This window comes from Macaca fascicularis, chromosome 9 (genome assembly GCF_037993035.2).
Source record: "Macaca fascicularis isolate 582-1 chromosome 9, T2T-MFA8v1.1".
NCBI classification, from domain to species: domain Eukaryota; kingdom Metazoa; phylum Chordata; class Mammalia; order Primates; family Cercopithecidae; genus Macaca; species Macaca fascicularis.
The window spans coordinates 75,573,606-75,589,665 of record NC_088383.1 but is presented as its reverse complement, the minus strand read 5'-3'; the positions used below and the strand labels follow the sequence as shown (position 1 = coordinate 75,589,665).

The 16,060-nt window shown below is 39.7% G+C and overlaps 1 protein-coding gene across 22 annotated transcripts in view; it reads left to right on the top strand.

Annotated features, from left to right (window-relative positions):
* The window catches only part of SGPL1 (sphingosine-1-phosphate lyase 1), a 62,080-nt gene that overhangs the window by 25,130 nt on the left and 20,890 nt on the right, over nt 1-16,060 (top strand). For 12 of the 22 annotated variants that reach the window (XR_012417825.1, XR_012417824.1, XR_012417826.1 and 9 more), the window contains 4 exons: nt 1,455-1,620; nt 8,088-8,155; nt 11,620-11,767; nt 14,522-14,598. Coding sequence is in view for 15 of the 22 variants with exons in the window: in XM_045400110.2 (XP_045256045.1) it covers nt 1,455-1,620; nt 8,088-8,155; nt 11,620-11,767; nt 14,522-14,598 (459 nt within the window). In the remaining 7 variants the exon portion in view is untranslated. Of the gene's footprint in view, nt 1-1,454; nt 1,621-8,087; nt 8,156-8,270; nt 8,804-11,619; nt 11,768-14,521; nt 14,599-16,060 lie in introns of all 22 variants that reach the window. The other 10 variants (XR_012417823.1, XR_012417827.1, XM_045400106.2 and 7 more) reach the window with 2 other exon arrangements.

Below are 16,060 nucleotides of genomic sequence, written 5' to 3'. Positions count from 1 at the left end.
CTTACACTTTGCCACATAGAACTTTTGCCATATGCAGACTCTTTTTATGCATTTGCAGCTACTATCCTCTCTTTCTGGTGTGATTTTTTTCCTTTTAACTTTTCTACCTAGAGAATTTTCTTTCACCCTCTTAACCGGCTTAAATTTTATCCTCTGTCATTATCTTTATCCCTTCAGAGTTAGATAGTCCTTCGTCAGTGCTTCATCTTGGCACTCATATGTTTTTTGTGACTATTCCCCTGAGAAGTTTTAGTGATTTGTTTATATGTGTACGTGCCTGTGTGTGTATATGGACACACATCTACCTCTTGCATTAGATTGTAAATTCAGTATAGACTTGGAACTATGATATGTACCTGAACACTTCCCCAGCTTACTGCCTTCAACCCTGGAGATGCTTAATCAATGTTGATTCAGTGAATGAATAGTAAACTATAAAATGACCTTAGTTTGTACAGGGCATTGTAGGGGATTGTACATATTAATAGAACTGGTTTGTCTTCAAGGACCTAACCATATAGTCAGGGAGATAAGAAACAGATGAGTAGACTGCAAGGCAGGTTGTGTTAAGCTCTGTATAGGACTTACCACAAATGAGTACTGGAGGATAATTTAAAGGGAGAGAGGAATTCTTGTGAATGAGATACTCTGGTAAGTTTACAGAGGACATGTTTTTTCTTGCTTGTACCAGGTGTTGTGAGGAATACACATGATGATAAGATATGGTTGCTAAGAGTCAAGTAAGGCCTTAGAGCAGGCGTTGGTAAATTGTGGTCTACAAGCCATATCTGGCTCTTGCCTTCTTTTATGTGGTCCTTGTGCTACGAATGATTTTTACATTTTAAAAATTGTTAAAGAATATTTTGTGAACATGAAAATTGTATGAAATTCAAATTTTGGTGCCCATAATTACATTGTGTTGGAACACAGCCATGTTCCTTTGTTTACACACTAACTGTGACTATATTTGCCCTCCAGCAGCAGAGATGAGTAGTTGTAAAGGAGGACCTTTGCTTCGCAACACTTAAAATATAAAATAATTTAGTATCAGGCTCATTACAGAACCAGTTTGCTGACCACTAGGGTAGAGAATAGGAAAGATTCAAATAGAGAAGAGAAATGACATTCATATTGGGGGTATTAGTTTGAGTTAAGAGAGTGGAACAGTGATTCTGGCAGTCATATAGAAACTTTAGGGCTGAAGGGACGATCTGGCTTAACCCTCTTACTGTATAAAATAGGCACAAGATCAAAAATAGTCTCAAAGTCCACTAGCTGCTAAGTGGCAGTGGAGTGCTGCTGGAGTGACTGGTACAGAAGCCTTGAGGGCTGCAGATGATAATAAGATTATTGCTGACCTTGCCCTTGAAAAATGAGAGTTGAAGTACAAACTAAGAACAGACTTCTTTTCTCTCTCTAAATGTAATATTTCTATTTTTCTCTTGTATTTCTAGAAGGCCTTTGAGCCCTACTTAGAGATTTTGGAAGTATACTCCACAAAAGCCAAGAATTATGTAAATGGGCATTGCACCAAGTATGAGCCCTGGCAGCTAATTGCATGGAGTGTCGTGTGGACCCTGCTGATAGTCTGGGGATATGAGTTTGTCTTCCAGCCAGAGAGTAAGTATGCTGTCTCCTCTGTAAAGGTGTAGTGGTGTGTCACTAGCCTCAAACTAATTGCTGACAGATAGGACTAATTTATTGCCTTTGGTTGTTGTTGTTGTTTTTTTTTTTTTTTTTTTTTTTTTTTTTTTTTTTTTTTTGAGACAGAGTCTCAATCTTTCGCTAGGCTGGAGTACACTGGCCTAATCTTGGCTCACTGCAACCTTTGCCTCCCAGGTTCAAGTGTTCCTCCTGCCTCAGCCTCCCGAGTAGCTGGGACTACAGGCAGGTGCCACCACGCCCAGCTAATTTTTGTATTTTTAGTAGAGATGGGGTTTCACTATGTTGGCCAGGATCGTCTCGATCTCTTGAGCTCGTGATCCACCTGCCTCAGCCTCCCAAAGTGCTGGGATTACAGGCATGAGCCACCATGCCCGGCCCTGGTTTGGTTCTTATTTTTAAAATCTGTTTAAATGTGAAGCGGTACTTTGTCTTCTGATTGGTCACGTTACAACAGGACTCTTGTGTAACTAATACTCTTTACATTGATTTTTTTTTGGATTTGTAGTTTATGTAAAAACACCTTAGAATTAATCATTGTAAGGATCCACAGATATCTCCGTATGGCTTAAACCTTTGGTACCAGTTTCTTTCCTAGAACATAGTTATGTCACCTGGAGTTCCCAGAGCAGGAATTTATTGCCTTTCATTTTGTGCTATCCTTTTCAGTAAAGATTAGGTGAAATTGGAACAGCACTTATATGGTGACCACTTGAGTGCTTGTTATGTGCCAGGGACTGCATCAGGCTGTGGGGATATCTGCACAAGTGGTACCGGATCTCTCTCCTCTTGGAGTTGAACTTCTGGTGTCAGGGGATCGTATACTTTGAGCGTCCTAGAAGTGACTCAGTGCTAGATCAACATGGGGAAGAAGAGGCCACTTCTCAGTGATCTGCTTCTGAATCTTCCACCTTTGCTTAGGATTAAGCCCCTCTCCTGCCCACCCACCTTTTTCCCACCTAGAAACCTTGTTGCGTGTTACCTTTCTTATGAGTTATTTTCCTCTGCAGTCTGCGCTTGGTAAGTGTTGTTAGTACATAAATACAAGTAGTAGATTTGGTGCTGGATGTTCTGTAACACTCCCCTGCACCCTTTCCCCACTCTTAGTAGGGTATCGGAGTTAACTTCCTTGAGGTAAGTAAACAGTAACATTGAAGATAATCATTAGCTGTTTCTCATTTGCTTGAAATTTCCCCACCACTTTGCTTCCCTGATAACACCTGTTTAAAAGGGCTCTTTTACTATGTTTTTTCTGCTTTTCTTCTCTTGTTCAAGGAAAGTCAATTTAGAAGCCAGATTCCATTTTTATCTCTTTACCCTGCAAATAGCTTCTTAGCTGTTTATGGCACAGTAAACATTGCAAATCATGACAACCAAGAAGCAAGTTCCAACTGCTTAGAGTTTTTAAATTAAAGTAGAAATGAGACGTGACTCTCCTGTGTAAATCTGTAGCTCACCCCGGCTTTAAAAAACCTTGTCCTCAGTTGCTGCTCCTAGTCCTTGCAAGATTTTCTGATAAACTCTGAGAAATTAGACTGGCCAGCCCTTCCACTGCATCTGCTCAATGGTTTGGATATGGATGTAGCTCGTGTCCTTCTGCTCATGCTTATTCCTTTCCTAGGAGGTATTCAATTCAGTGAGTAAGCGGCCCATTTTATAGGACTCTGAGGGTGGCAAGAAATGTACTTTCTATTTTTTAACTTTTCATTAAAAAAAAAATCAGTCTTTGCTTATGCATCTTTCTATTATAATAAAATATATATAACATAAAATTTACCACTTTAACCATTTTTAAGTGTAGAGTTAGTTGTGTGGCAGAAAGTACATTCACATTATTGTACAGGCATCACTACTACCAGAACTTTTTCATCGCCCCACTGGAACTCCATTTTAATAAACATCAAATAATAACTGCCCATTACTCTCTCCCCCATCCCCTGGCAATCACCATTTATTTATGGTACCACCTTGTTTTACAAATGTACGACCATTCAAAGGTGGTACGTTTATGAAACAAGGCTAAGCTTAGAGATCTGAGATTTATATGTTACTTGCTATGATTAGTATTAACTTTAGGTATTTACTTCTTTTAAAATTTTAAAAAATTAATTGGCAAATAAACATTGTTTGTATTTATCATGTACAACATATTGTTTTGAAATATGTATACATTGTGAAATGGCTAAATTGAGCTAATTAACATGCATTACCTCCCATTTTTTCATTTTTTTTGTGGTTAGGTATTTACTTCTGTTTTCAGTTCTGCAGTTCACTGTGCCATACATTTTGCTTAGCTAATAGTAGAGACACAGCCATCTTAGGTTCTGATACTTACTTGCTTTTAGTGGTCAAAAAGGAATATGCTGGCCTCTGAGAGGCCAATTTTCCATGAGAATATTGTTAGTCATAGTATACTGATGAGATATGCCATTTAAATCCTTGTGGGCTGAACTCCAAGCCATTTGAGGTTTTTTTTTGAGACGGAGTCTCGCTCTGTCACCCATGCTGGAGTGTGGTGGCACGATCTCGGCTCACTGTAACTTCTGCCTCCTGGGTTCAAACAATTCTCCCTGCCTCAGCCTCTTGAGTAGCTGGGATTATAGGCGCACACTACTACGCCTGCCTAATTTTTGTATTTTTAGTAGAGATGTATTTTCGCCCTGTTGGCCAGGCTGGTTTTGAACTCTTGATCTCAGGTGATCCGCCTGCCTCGGCCTCCCAAAGTGCTGAGATTACAGGCATGAGCCACCATGCCCAGCTGAGTTGTTTTGTTTCTAAAGATATATTATAAAACAAAAGCAGTACATGTTCACTCTGGAAAAGTTGGACAATATGGATAAATAATAAGAACAAGATTAAAATCTTACTACTGAAGGATACCACTATTTGTATTTCTCGGTTTCTATATCTGAATCCAGTTTGAACCATACAAAATGTAATTTTGTAAAATCGTCAAATGTTGACAATTTTGTACAATTTAGCACATACACACACAGCACACTTTCATTTGGTAACTTCCAACTTGAATTTTAGATACAGATAAGAATGTCTTCCCTCCAGAGATCAGGGATAATTTTGATAGAATATTCACTTTTTTAGCACTCGCTCACTTGCCATATGTTGCTGAACAATCGAGTTATTTTTAGTTACACTGCACTAGAGGAGTCTGAAGTCTGGACTAGTGATGAATTTTGCTGATCTTCCAACACTGAATCCCTCCTGAGGGAAGAGAGTAGTTCTGGAACAAAGGATGGAGCCTGGGGTAGAGGAGAAGTGGGCAGCAGCATGAGCTGGGCAGGGGTTTAGCAGCCTCTTCCTTCAGTCTGCTCTGTGATTATCAGCTCACAGTTTATTACTTTTACTTTAACATTGATTTTAACTGTGGGTTGTCCATGGTTTACCAACAGAAATCAGCTTTATGTCATGGAGGAAATGATAAACTCTCAGTCTCTTGTTGTGCCACCTTGGGCGACACCCTTAAGCTCTCTCAGCCTATTTCCTTGCAATAAAATGGACATCATAATAGCTGCTTTACCTTGTCACGGGTAATATGAGGACTGAATGGCATCTTTTGCATAAGTGGAATTTGTAAACTGTTAAGAACCATGCATTGTCCTTACACTGGCATTTTCTATTTTGTTATCTTAAACTTTTTGAATTCTTTTTTTAAATTAACAAATAAAAATTGTATGTTTATGGTGTACAACATGATGTTTTCAAATATGTGTAAGTTGTGGAATGGCTCAATCAAACTAACACGATTACCTCACGTACTTTTTTTTGAGATGGAGTTTTGCTCTGGTCATGCAGGCTGGAGTGCAATGGCGCGATTTCGGCTCACTGCAGCCTCCACCTCCTGGGTTCAAGTGATTCATCTGCTTCAGCCTCCTGAGTAGCTGGGATTACAGGCGCATGCCACCACCACCAGCTAATTCTTGTATTTTTAGTAGAGACAGGGTTTCACCATGTTGGTCAGGCTGGTCTTGAATTCCTGACCTCGTGATCCACCCGCCTTGACCTCCCAAAGTGCTGGGATTACAGGTGTAAACCTCCACACCCGGCCTCATGTACCTTTTTTAATGGTGAGAACACTTAAAATCTACTTTCTTAGCAATCTTTACGTACGCAACACATTTTTATTTACTGTGTCACCATGATCTCTTGAACTTATTGCTTCCATCTAACTGGAATTTTCTGTCCTTTTGACCATCTCCCAATCTTCCTTCTTCTCCTTACTCTCAATCCCACTAAAAAATTCTAATTACTTTTCTTTCTGTACCTCTGGGGACTTTTGAGATAATCCTTTTAGGTCATGACCATGGGATCTTTTTATTTTTAGTTTCTTCATCTCTGACGCTGTATTCTGTTCTTTTTATCCTGTACCATTTTTTTCTCACAACTTCCACAAAATTAGTTTTTTTTTAATCCTTCACCTAGTCACATTACTATAGTTCGGGACAGCTGGCCCAGTTTGCTGATTTTTGGACTACTTTTTACCTCATTAATTACTTCATCAAATAAGGAAGCAGCTCTGAATCTGTACAGCTTTAACAGTTAGAAATAGTTGAATAACAAGAAGCTAAATTATCCAATATTACATTATAGTCATTTGATGGACTATTATAACATTAGAAAATATGTTTAGAAAGAATTGTTAATAATGTAGAAAGTGCTATCCATGAGGAGGATACAGTTATTTTACATTATACAGGATCTCAGGTATGTATTACAGTGTGTAGAACATAGGGCTAGAAGGAAATACTCCAAAATTTAAACAAAAAGTAACCACAAACAAGCGGTTTCAGTCCCTTTGTCGTCTTATTCAGTCTGTGTCTTAGTTACCTGGTTTTGTCCCAGGCGTTTACAGAATGTGTACTCTAGGAAGAGTTAGAAAGAGGGATGCAGCTGAAGCAAAAACAACTAGCAGAGACATAAGGCATGATGTGGTAGATACAGAAAGGGGGTACAGATGCATCCCGTGGTTGTTGAGTGAAGAGGGAGCTCCTTCTGGCCAGGAAAGTGGGAATTCCTAGATCTCCTAGGAATGCAGTAGAAGTTCATATTCAGTTCACACCTTGTATAAAAAAGCCAGGCTTAGATTCTTATAGACTCAAACAGAAAATTCCTGTGGTACATTTGAAGCAGTGTAGAGTCCTGGGAATCCTGGACTGAAAATAACAAGACTTCAGTTAAAACTTTGCTCCGTCACTGATTTTATCTGTGGCCTTGAGCAAGTTTTGATGCTTTGATCTTCCATTGCCTTTTATGTCACTTGTGGATTGTATATAATGCCTTCTGTGCCAGCCTCAGAATGCTGTTGTTATAGTCAGTTGAGATACATTGATTGTGAATGCATCAGAAGGTCTGCTAGTCTATTTAGATGCCATGTATTTATGATTATTATAATTGACAGGATTAGCATTCCCTATTTGTTCTGTGTACTGCCTGACAGAGTGGACTCTGGCATCTATGATTTTTCAAACTTTTTTTTCTTTTTGTTGAGACGGAGTCTCACTGTGTTGCCCAGGCTGGTCTCACACTCTTGTGCTCAAGCAGTCCTCCCACCTTGGCCTCCCACAGTGCTGGGATTAGAGGTGTGAACCACGGTGCCTGGCTAGCATCCACAATTTTGGGGGCATTTGTAGGTCCAGAAAATGTTAGAATCTGTGTTGGATGAGAGGCTGGACATAGATCCAAGCAAAACAAGCTAAAAACAGGGGCTGGCCTTTAGTCTTGGGGGAAGGAAGAGAAATGTTGAATATCTAGAAACCTTAGGAAGGTCAAGAATTCTGGAATACATATGTCATATGGCCTAGTAGTTCTGCTTCTGGGAGTTTATCCTGTAGGTGTGCAGTGTGGTGTGTGTTACAAGGTTATTTATTTCAGCCTGATTTTTAATAGCAAATATTAGAAGCAACCTATATATCCATAATTAAAGGGCAGGTTAAATAAATTTTGGCACATCCATATAATGGAATACTCTGCAGCTATAAAAATGAATGAGGATGCACTGATCTTTACGATAATACTCCTAAGTGGAAAAACAAGGTCTACCACAGTGCTAGAGTGTGCTACTTTTTGTGCAAAAAAAGGGAGACAAATAATATTATAGCTTTACTGTTGCACATGTATGCATAAAGAAACTCTGGGAGGTAGCGTGAGGGTCGGGGGGATAGGTTCGAGAGAGGGAAGCTTCACTACTTTACTGTGTGTGTATGCGTTTGTATTTTTAAAATTTCGAACCATGTAAATATAGTACTTATTCACAAATATAAATTTAAAAGTTTTTTTTTATTTTTTAAAGGAAAGAAACTTTTTGCAATTAGAAGGCAAGTGAGGTTGTAGAAGACATGTTGAATGGTTGCTATATACAGGTCATATCCATGGAAATTTATTTGAATAAGAGAACCATTTGTTTCTTTTAGGTTTATGGTCAAGGTTTAAAAAGAAATGTTTTAAGCTTACCAGGAAGATGCCCATTATTGGTCGTAAGGTAAGTAGAATCTGTATGTCATTTTTTCCCCCTCCTGATAATCATGCCTCTTTCTTTCTATTTACTAAACCTAATATTCTCAAAGTAGAGGGGTGATTTTGTCCCTTACCTCCAGGGGACACTTGGCAGCGTTTGGAGACGTTTTTGGTGGTCACAGCTTGGATGGAGTGGTACTCTTGGCATGTAATGGATGGTGACCAGAAATGCTGCTAAACACTAAATATCCTACAATGTACAGGACAGCCCCCTGCCCCCAAACAGAATTATCTGGCTGGAAATGTCAAAATGGCCAAGGTTGAGAACCCTGACTTAACCCTTTCTCCAATGTAACTGGCCAAAAGAGAGGTGAGAAGCCTGTTAAGGAAGTAAGAATTTGAAATGAGAAAAGCTGACTGTATCGTTAGTTGCTTTGGAACAATATGCGGCTGGCTGACTTTAGATATTTATCTGGGAGTTGGGTGCTTACACGGTTTAGGTCAGGGGTTGGCAAATGTTTTCTGTAAAGGGTTAGATATGAAACACTTTGGGCTGTATAGGCCATATCATTTCTGTTGCAACTCCTCACCTCTGCCCTTGCAGACGGACAGCAGCAAGAGGTTCAGGAATGAGCCTGGCTGTATTCCAGTGAAACTTTCTTTACGAATTCAGGTAGGCCTTAGTTGGTTCCTGGCTGTAGTTTGCTGATCCCAAGTTGCACAGCGCTGTCTCTTGCTCTTTGCAATTATCTGTATTGTTGTACGTCCCCTTTGGTATGTCCCCTTTGCCCTCACCCATGCTGAGGATAAGGTAGGCACCTCTGTGCCTCCCACAGGTTATCACAGATGAAGATAAACAGGGCAGGCCGCTTGACAAGCTCTAAGGAAGGCATATGAGTCCTTGGACTCTTCATCTCCTCCAGTGCCCTCCCCTAACCCCCCTTTGGTCTTTCCCAACTTTACCTGTCTTCCAAGTTTTCTTTTACTTTTGGCTTTCAGTTCCCTTTCGTGGCTATACCAGGGTTCGTTTGCCAACCCCTGACCTAAAGTTTGCCAGTTATCTTTAACCTTTGGCTGAAATCCATTCAGACAGAGATATGTATCTTCAGGTTCATTTCCTGTAGGGGAGTGGAAGCAATAACAGGTGGTGAAGGGGAATGTGAGCACATAGGCTTCTGTTTGCTCTCCAAATTATATTAATCCCTAAAAGTAAATCTAGTCCTTACGGAATATTAGGGATGGGGACAGGGAAGGTATTGTAGAAGATGGACTGTAGCACAAAGAACATTAGGATTTCCCCTTATCTCCTGATTTTTTTTTTCCTTCTCGCTTCTTCAGTTTCCAGACTTTGAGACAAATAAATGCTAGGGTTCTAGAACCCACTCTTAAACTTATAAAGTCATGGAATTGGAAGATCCTTAGCTTGCTAAGGACTATCTAATCACTCTCCATTTTTCAGAAGCAGATTCTGAGCCTTAGAGACAAAAAGTTACATGTGTATATGTGTATGTGTGTGTGCGTGCGTGTGTGTGTGTGCGCGCATGTGTGTATACCTCTGTCATTTATTCACTTCACACATGCTTATTGAGCCACCTGCTCAATGTCAAGTACTTTTCTGAATGCTGGGGATATGGTAGTGAAGAAGACCAAATCCTTACTCTCATGGAACTTACATTTTAGGTTAAGACAGAAAGTAAAGAAGTAAACAAATATGTGGAATTTTATTTTGAAATAAATGCTTTGAAGAAACTATATTAGGTAACATAATACAGGCTTTGAGGCAAGAATTGGGGGTAAGGAAGTCCTTGCTGTGCTTTCTAATATACCTCTCTGTCACTTTTTGTGTTTCATTTTATGGCAATAGCATACTCTATGCATGGAAGCTCAGCTTTCATAGCCTGTTCTGTTGCATGAGTCACCATTTATGTGAATTAATTTTTTAATTTACAACTTAAAAAATATCTTCACGTCCATAGCATGCCCAGGCATTGCTCAGGAGTGTAGCCTCTGCTCCCTGCCAATGTGGGCCTGTTAGACCATTGCAGACAGACATGCTTGAAAGGAGTGGCTTTCCCTGTGGTTTCATTGAGGGCCATATCTAAGAAGCTCCTCTTGTATTCTAATTATCCATGGCTAGAGATGAGAAAATCTTAGTGTGGAGCGAGTTCTTAAGTTCTATAACAAATATGTTGCTGAAACAATAGCACTGTGACATGAACAAATCGTGACATGTAGCTTCTCTCCCCAACCCTACTGCCCGAGAGTCTTTTGCTATAAGTAGTAGCCCCTGCCCTTCTGCCTCTTTACTATTTTTTTTCCCTCAGCACTTTTTGTCACCTGACTTATTTTCTGTCTCTTCTGCTGAAAATAAATGTCATGAGGACAGGAGATTTTTTTTTTCCCTGTGTGCTCCATTGCCTAAGTTTGTTTTGTTCACTATGTATCCCTAGCCTGCATATTTGTTGAGTAAGTGAATAAAAGAAAACAGCTCAGAAGCTGTGGCTTTGAGGATGGAAAAGAAGAGAACTGTAGTTGATAAATCGCCTGGCAGAAAGGACCTTAGTTTCTCTTAACATTTTGGGGTCAGACAGTGCAAGCTGTCGACAGCAGCTTAAGGAGATACATTGGAGTGTTCCTGGCAATTCTTAGAATGCCCTGTGCTTGTGTTGTATGGGGCCTCCAAATTCCTAGTGTGCTGTGTGCATGTCTGTTGAAGGAGCTCATCACTTGCACAAGGACCAGAATCCCTTTTACTGTGGCATGGCCAGTTTTCTGGCTACTGTTTCTAGTTCTACCTTTGATTCTTTTACACACACACTGTAGCTGCTGCCAAGGCAGGATCAAAGTCCAAATATTGCCCTCAAGGATGTGCTGACTTTAGCAATGCCAACCAAGTGAAGCAGCAGTGATGTCAATGTGGCAGAGAAAAGGGTTATGGGGAAATTGGGTGCATCTTTTTTTTTTTTTTTTTTTTTTTTAAAGACAAAGTCGTGCTCTGTTGCCCAGGCTGGGTGGAGTACAGTGGTGCGATCTTGGCTCACTGCAACCTCCACCTCCTGGGTTCAAGTGATTCTCATGCCTCAGCCTCCCAAGTAGCTGAGATTATTGATGCCTGCTACCACACCTGGCTAATTTTTGTATTTTTAGTAGAGACGGGGTTTCACCATGTTAGTATCAAACTCCTGACCTCTAGTGATCTGCCCACCTCGGCTTCCTGAACAGCTGTGATAATAGGTGTGAGCCACCGTGCCCGGCTGAGTGCATCTTGACCTTTAGAGAGAAACATTGCTTTTCAAATTTTTAAGAGGCTGTTGTACATGCCAGAAAGTAGCTGACCAGTCAGAATATCACCGTATATCTTTAAGAAAAATGTTAGTCTAGTTACTTGTGCAGTGTCTAGCATTGAGCAGTTGCTTGAATGTCATAATGATTCTGCTGTCTCTGCTGTATGCTTCCATCGGGATAACTTTGTCTTTCTTACCTTTGGAGATTCAAGACAAGTTGAACAAGACCAAGGATGATATTAGCAAGAACATGTCATTCCTGAAAGTGGACAAAGAGTATGTGAAAGCTTTGCCCTCCCAGGGTCTCAGCTCATCTGCTGTTTTGGAGAAACTTAAGGAGTACAGCTCTATGGGTATGATGCTTGGCATAGACATGCTCTCTACTTCCTTAAAGCGACTGTTTTGTCATTGTTTAATGTTCACATAGGTTAAGAATAACTCATCATTGGTTCTTACATGTTTAGGAGGACCTACTGTTTCACAGGTCGAATTTCATATTTTTAAAATTATGTTTAGATTCATCCATCATCCGTAAAGCAAGCAAATCTCAGAGACAGTGGAACTTGGCTTAGGTACCTTTTGTAAGCATGAATAAAACATTTAGTGTTTAAGAAGAGAGAATATAAGATATATAATACAAATGAAATATAGATTCATGTAAAAATGTGAAATCTGCATAAAGGCACAAAAGAAAATAAGTCACTATAATTCTACCATCCAAGATAAACAGATGGTATCTATCTTTCTGCATGTAGCTATAGGTAGAGCTGTCTGTATAGTTTACATCTATCTATATATGTATATCTATCTGTTTCTGAGAATGCTAATAGTGTTTGTCTGTGTGTATACACATATGCATGAGCATATATGGGATGGATAAATACACCAAATAGCTTGGTGTGCTTAAGAGTGTAACGCTGGAACCAACCTGGATTCATATCTTGGTTTGCCACTTAAAGTATGCCTTTGTCGAGTTACTTCTGTATGTCACAGTTCCTGTATCTCTACAATGGGGATAGTAATAGTAGTACAGTACTTACTTGAAAATTTGATTATGGGGATTAAATGAGATCATACATGTGTAAATGTTTTATAGTGCCTGGCATATAGTAAATGTTCAGTAAATGTTAACCATTATTGCTATTATTAACTCAAACAGATTCATGTTTGTTACTGATTAAGATCATATTACAAGTACTTTTTAAAAATAAGCTTTTTAGTTTGATATATTTACAGAAAAGTAGCAAAGATGATAGAGATTTCCCTATACCCAGCTTCTCCTGATGTTAACATCCTCTATAACCATGGTACGTTTATCAAAACTAAAAAATTAACATTGGAAAAGTGTTATTAAGTACACTACAAATTCTATTTCTAGTTCATCAGGGTTTTTTTTTTTGTTGTTTTGCTTTGTTTTGTTTTAAACTAATGTTCTTTTTTCTATTTTAGGAGCCAATCCAGGAGCCATGTTGCATTTTGACAAATACCCTTATTTTTTATTTTTTGAGACAGAGTCTCCCTGTGTTGCCCGGGCTGGAATGCAGTGGTACGATCTCAGCTCACTGCAACCTCCACCTCCCAGGCTTAAGCAATTCTCGTGCCTCAGCCTCCCAAGTAGCTGGGATTACAGGCATGCGGCACCATACCCAGCTAATTTTTTGTGTTTTTAGTAAAGATAAGGTTTCACCATGTTGCCCAGGCTGGTCTTGAACTCCTGAACTCAGGTGATCTGCCTGCCTTGGCCTCCCAAGGTGCTAGGATTATAGGTGTGAGCCACTGCACCCGGCCTTGACAAATACCCTTACAGTTTCTGAGTGACATGTGTTGAGGTCTTGACATTGAATAGTACAAAATTTGATATAGTCTAGGATGTAGGTGAATGAAGGAGGGGTTAGCACTCTAAAACCTGTGTGTTAAAGATTTCCATGATTATGAGAGCTGGTTACCACCACCATATTGCCTTCTCTTTAATGTTTAAGTCATTGTCCATTACTGTATTCTCTAGCATGAGTAAAAGAACAGGAAATGAAACCAGTTATCTTATTTTCAAAAGGCTGGTGACCACTGGTCTGAAGCTGTGTATAGTACAGAGCAGTGTCCTCTAAGGAAAGAGTGAAAGTCAAACGGGCAGCAAGTCAGAGCTTGGCAGATTGCTGTGAGAATGAGTTTGTCTGTATATTTACCACTTAGTTTTCTGTTCTCAAGAGCTGAAGATCTTTGTTTTGGAGAGCCCATGGCTCCATGCAGTTTTTAGTTGGTGTGTTTCTGTAATGGTTTTCTCACTACCCGCTTTCAATAGGGCATAGCTGCATTGTAGCACAAGGACCTGAGACACCCACATCAACAGATTGGTGGGTAAAATGAAGAATGTCTCAGGGAGAGAGGAAAGTGGAAAGTCAGATCTTATATTCTAGTCAGGAACTTTACTTTTCTTTCCACACTGGGATAAAGGAGGTTTATCCCAATGTTGACTGTGTTCCTGATCTTGAATGCTACAGCATGTGCTGCTGGAAGCAAATAACTAGTTCTATGTGGGTTTCCAGGCTTGGCTTAAGGGAGCCAGTGTCTGAGACCAGGGTGCTCATGGTTTATCCTCATTGTGGTTTGTTTGCTGGTTTCATCTGTGATGATAGTGTGCTGACATTTCACACTTTTCATCTTGGTTTCTTCTGCCAACTCTGCCCATAACAGTTCTCAAAATTCCTAGGACTGGATAGGAAGGGAGAGAAGAAGGAAGCTATTGCAGAAAAAGGCCACTCCAAAGCCATATAGAGAATGAAAAATAAGTATAGACAAAGACAAATGTTCCTGCTGTTAGAAGGTAGTTGAGGATGAGGACAACATTGTTATCAGACTGCCTTTATTGTACCTAAATGTTATTAATATCTTTTTCACATTGCTGATAATAATGATTTTTCATCTTTATTTTATTGTGCTAACTCTTTATTGAACTTTTTTCTTGACTTGCTGTAAGAATGCTGTTGGGTTTCCACTCAACATTTTTTTCTTTTGTACCCAGAGGGGTTTCTTCCTGTTTCTTCTTTATTAGAACCTGTCTTCCCAGAGGTTCCTGCTTATTGACCTAATGACCTTACCTTTCTCTGCAGACGCCTTCTGGCAAGAGGGGAGAGCCTCTGGAACAGTGTACAGTGGGGAGGAGAAGCTCACTGAGCTCCTTGTGAAGGTGAGCGTCCAGTTCTTGAGGAAAACCTATGAGGTCTGTGCCAGTTTACATGACCTCCTTTTTTCTCCTTACTTTTGTAATTAGAAAAATTACTTAAGGAAAGCTTATTGTTACAATAAAACCATAAAAGTTTCTCTTCACACAGACATAGGCAAATATGTATAATATTATCAAAGACATCTTCAGTCTGTCAAATAGTAAAACGTTATTTATGTTTTCAGTCTTTGCAGATGTCCTGTCTAGAAGGCAGATTACTAGGGAAGATAGTCCTGTCAGATGAGATTTGTTATGGTGAAACAGACTTTGTTTGATAAGGAGAGAGAGGATAGGGAAACTCTTTCATAATTTTCTCAAATCCTGTGACCCGAGATGAGCAGTGGTCTCATGTAACTTCAAATCATTCTCATTCTTAGCTGCTTCCATTTCTCATCACATTTATTTTTATTTTATTTTATCATTTTTAGAGACAAAGTCTCACTCTGTCACACAGGCTGGAGTGGAGTGGTGTGATCATGGCTCACTTCAGCCTTGACCTCTTTGGCTCAAGTGATCCTCCCACCTCAGCCTCTTGAGAGTCTAGGACTACAGGCGTGCACCATTACACCCAGCTAATTTTTGTATTTTTTTGGTAGAGATGGGGTCTCACTCTGTTGCTAAGGCTGGTCTTGAACTCCCAGCCTCAAGTGGTCCACATGCTTTGGCCTCTGAAAGTGTTGGGATTACAGGTGTGAACCATTGCACTCAGCTGTCATTTTTATTTTGGAAACTCCACTTCATCATTTAAAATTGGGGTTGTACTGATGATCTCTAAGGTGTTTATGTTCAATTATTATAAATATGGAAGTGTCTCTTAATAAATATGACAGATTTTGCATAAGTTGGTATAATGCTCTGATCTTCTGTGCTTAAAATCTTTAAGTAGTTTCCCATTATCTACTGGATGAAACTCAGGTTCTTATGTAGCAGAGAATACAAGTTTCTTCATGAGCCAGCTCCCACTTATTTTTTCTTAACTACTACTTTTTATTTCCCACATAAACACTAATCCTGCCTCTTTTCTTTACTAAATGTGTCGTGCTCTTATCATGTTGTTTTCCTTCCCTTCCATCATTCGTCTTGTTCCAAATGATGATTCCTACTCCTCTCTCAGAGTTCCACTCAGCAGACACCTCTAGACCACCCAGGATGTTAGTTGTTCCCTCTTCAGGGTCCCTTAGCACTCTGTACACAAACCTGGTATTGCAGTCGATAACAACAGCTGCTTTGTGCCAGACACTCTATTAAGTGCTTCACATGCATTATGTTATTTAATGACTGCTAGAACGCTAGAAGATAGCTACCATAACTACTTCTGCGTATGAAGAAACAACCTTAGGTTATGTGACCTACACAGCTGAAAATAATAGGCAAAGCTTAGACTTCCTGCTGGGTCAGTTTAGTGTTATAGTCTGCGCTTTTAACC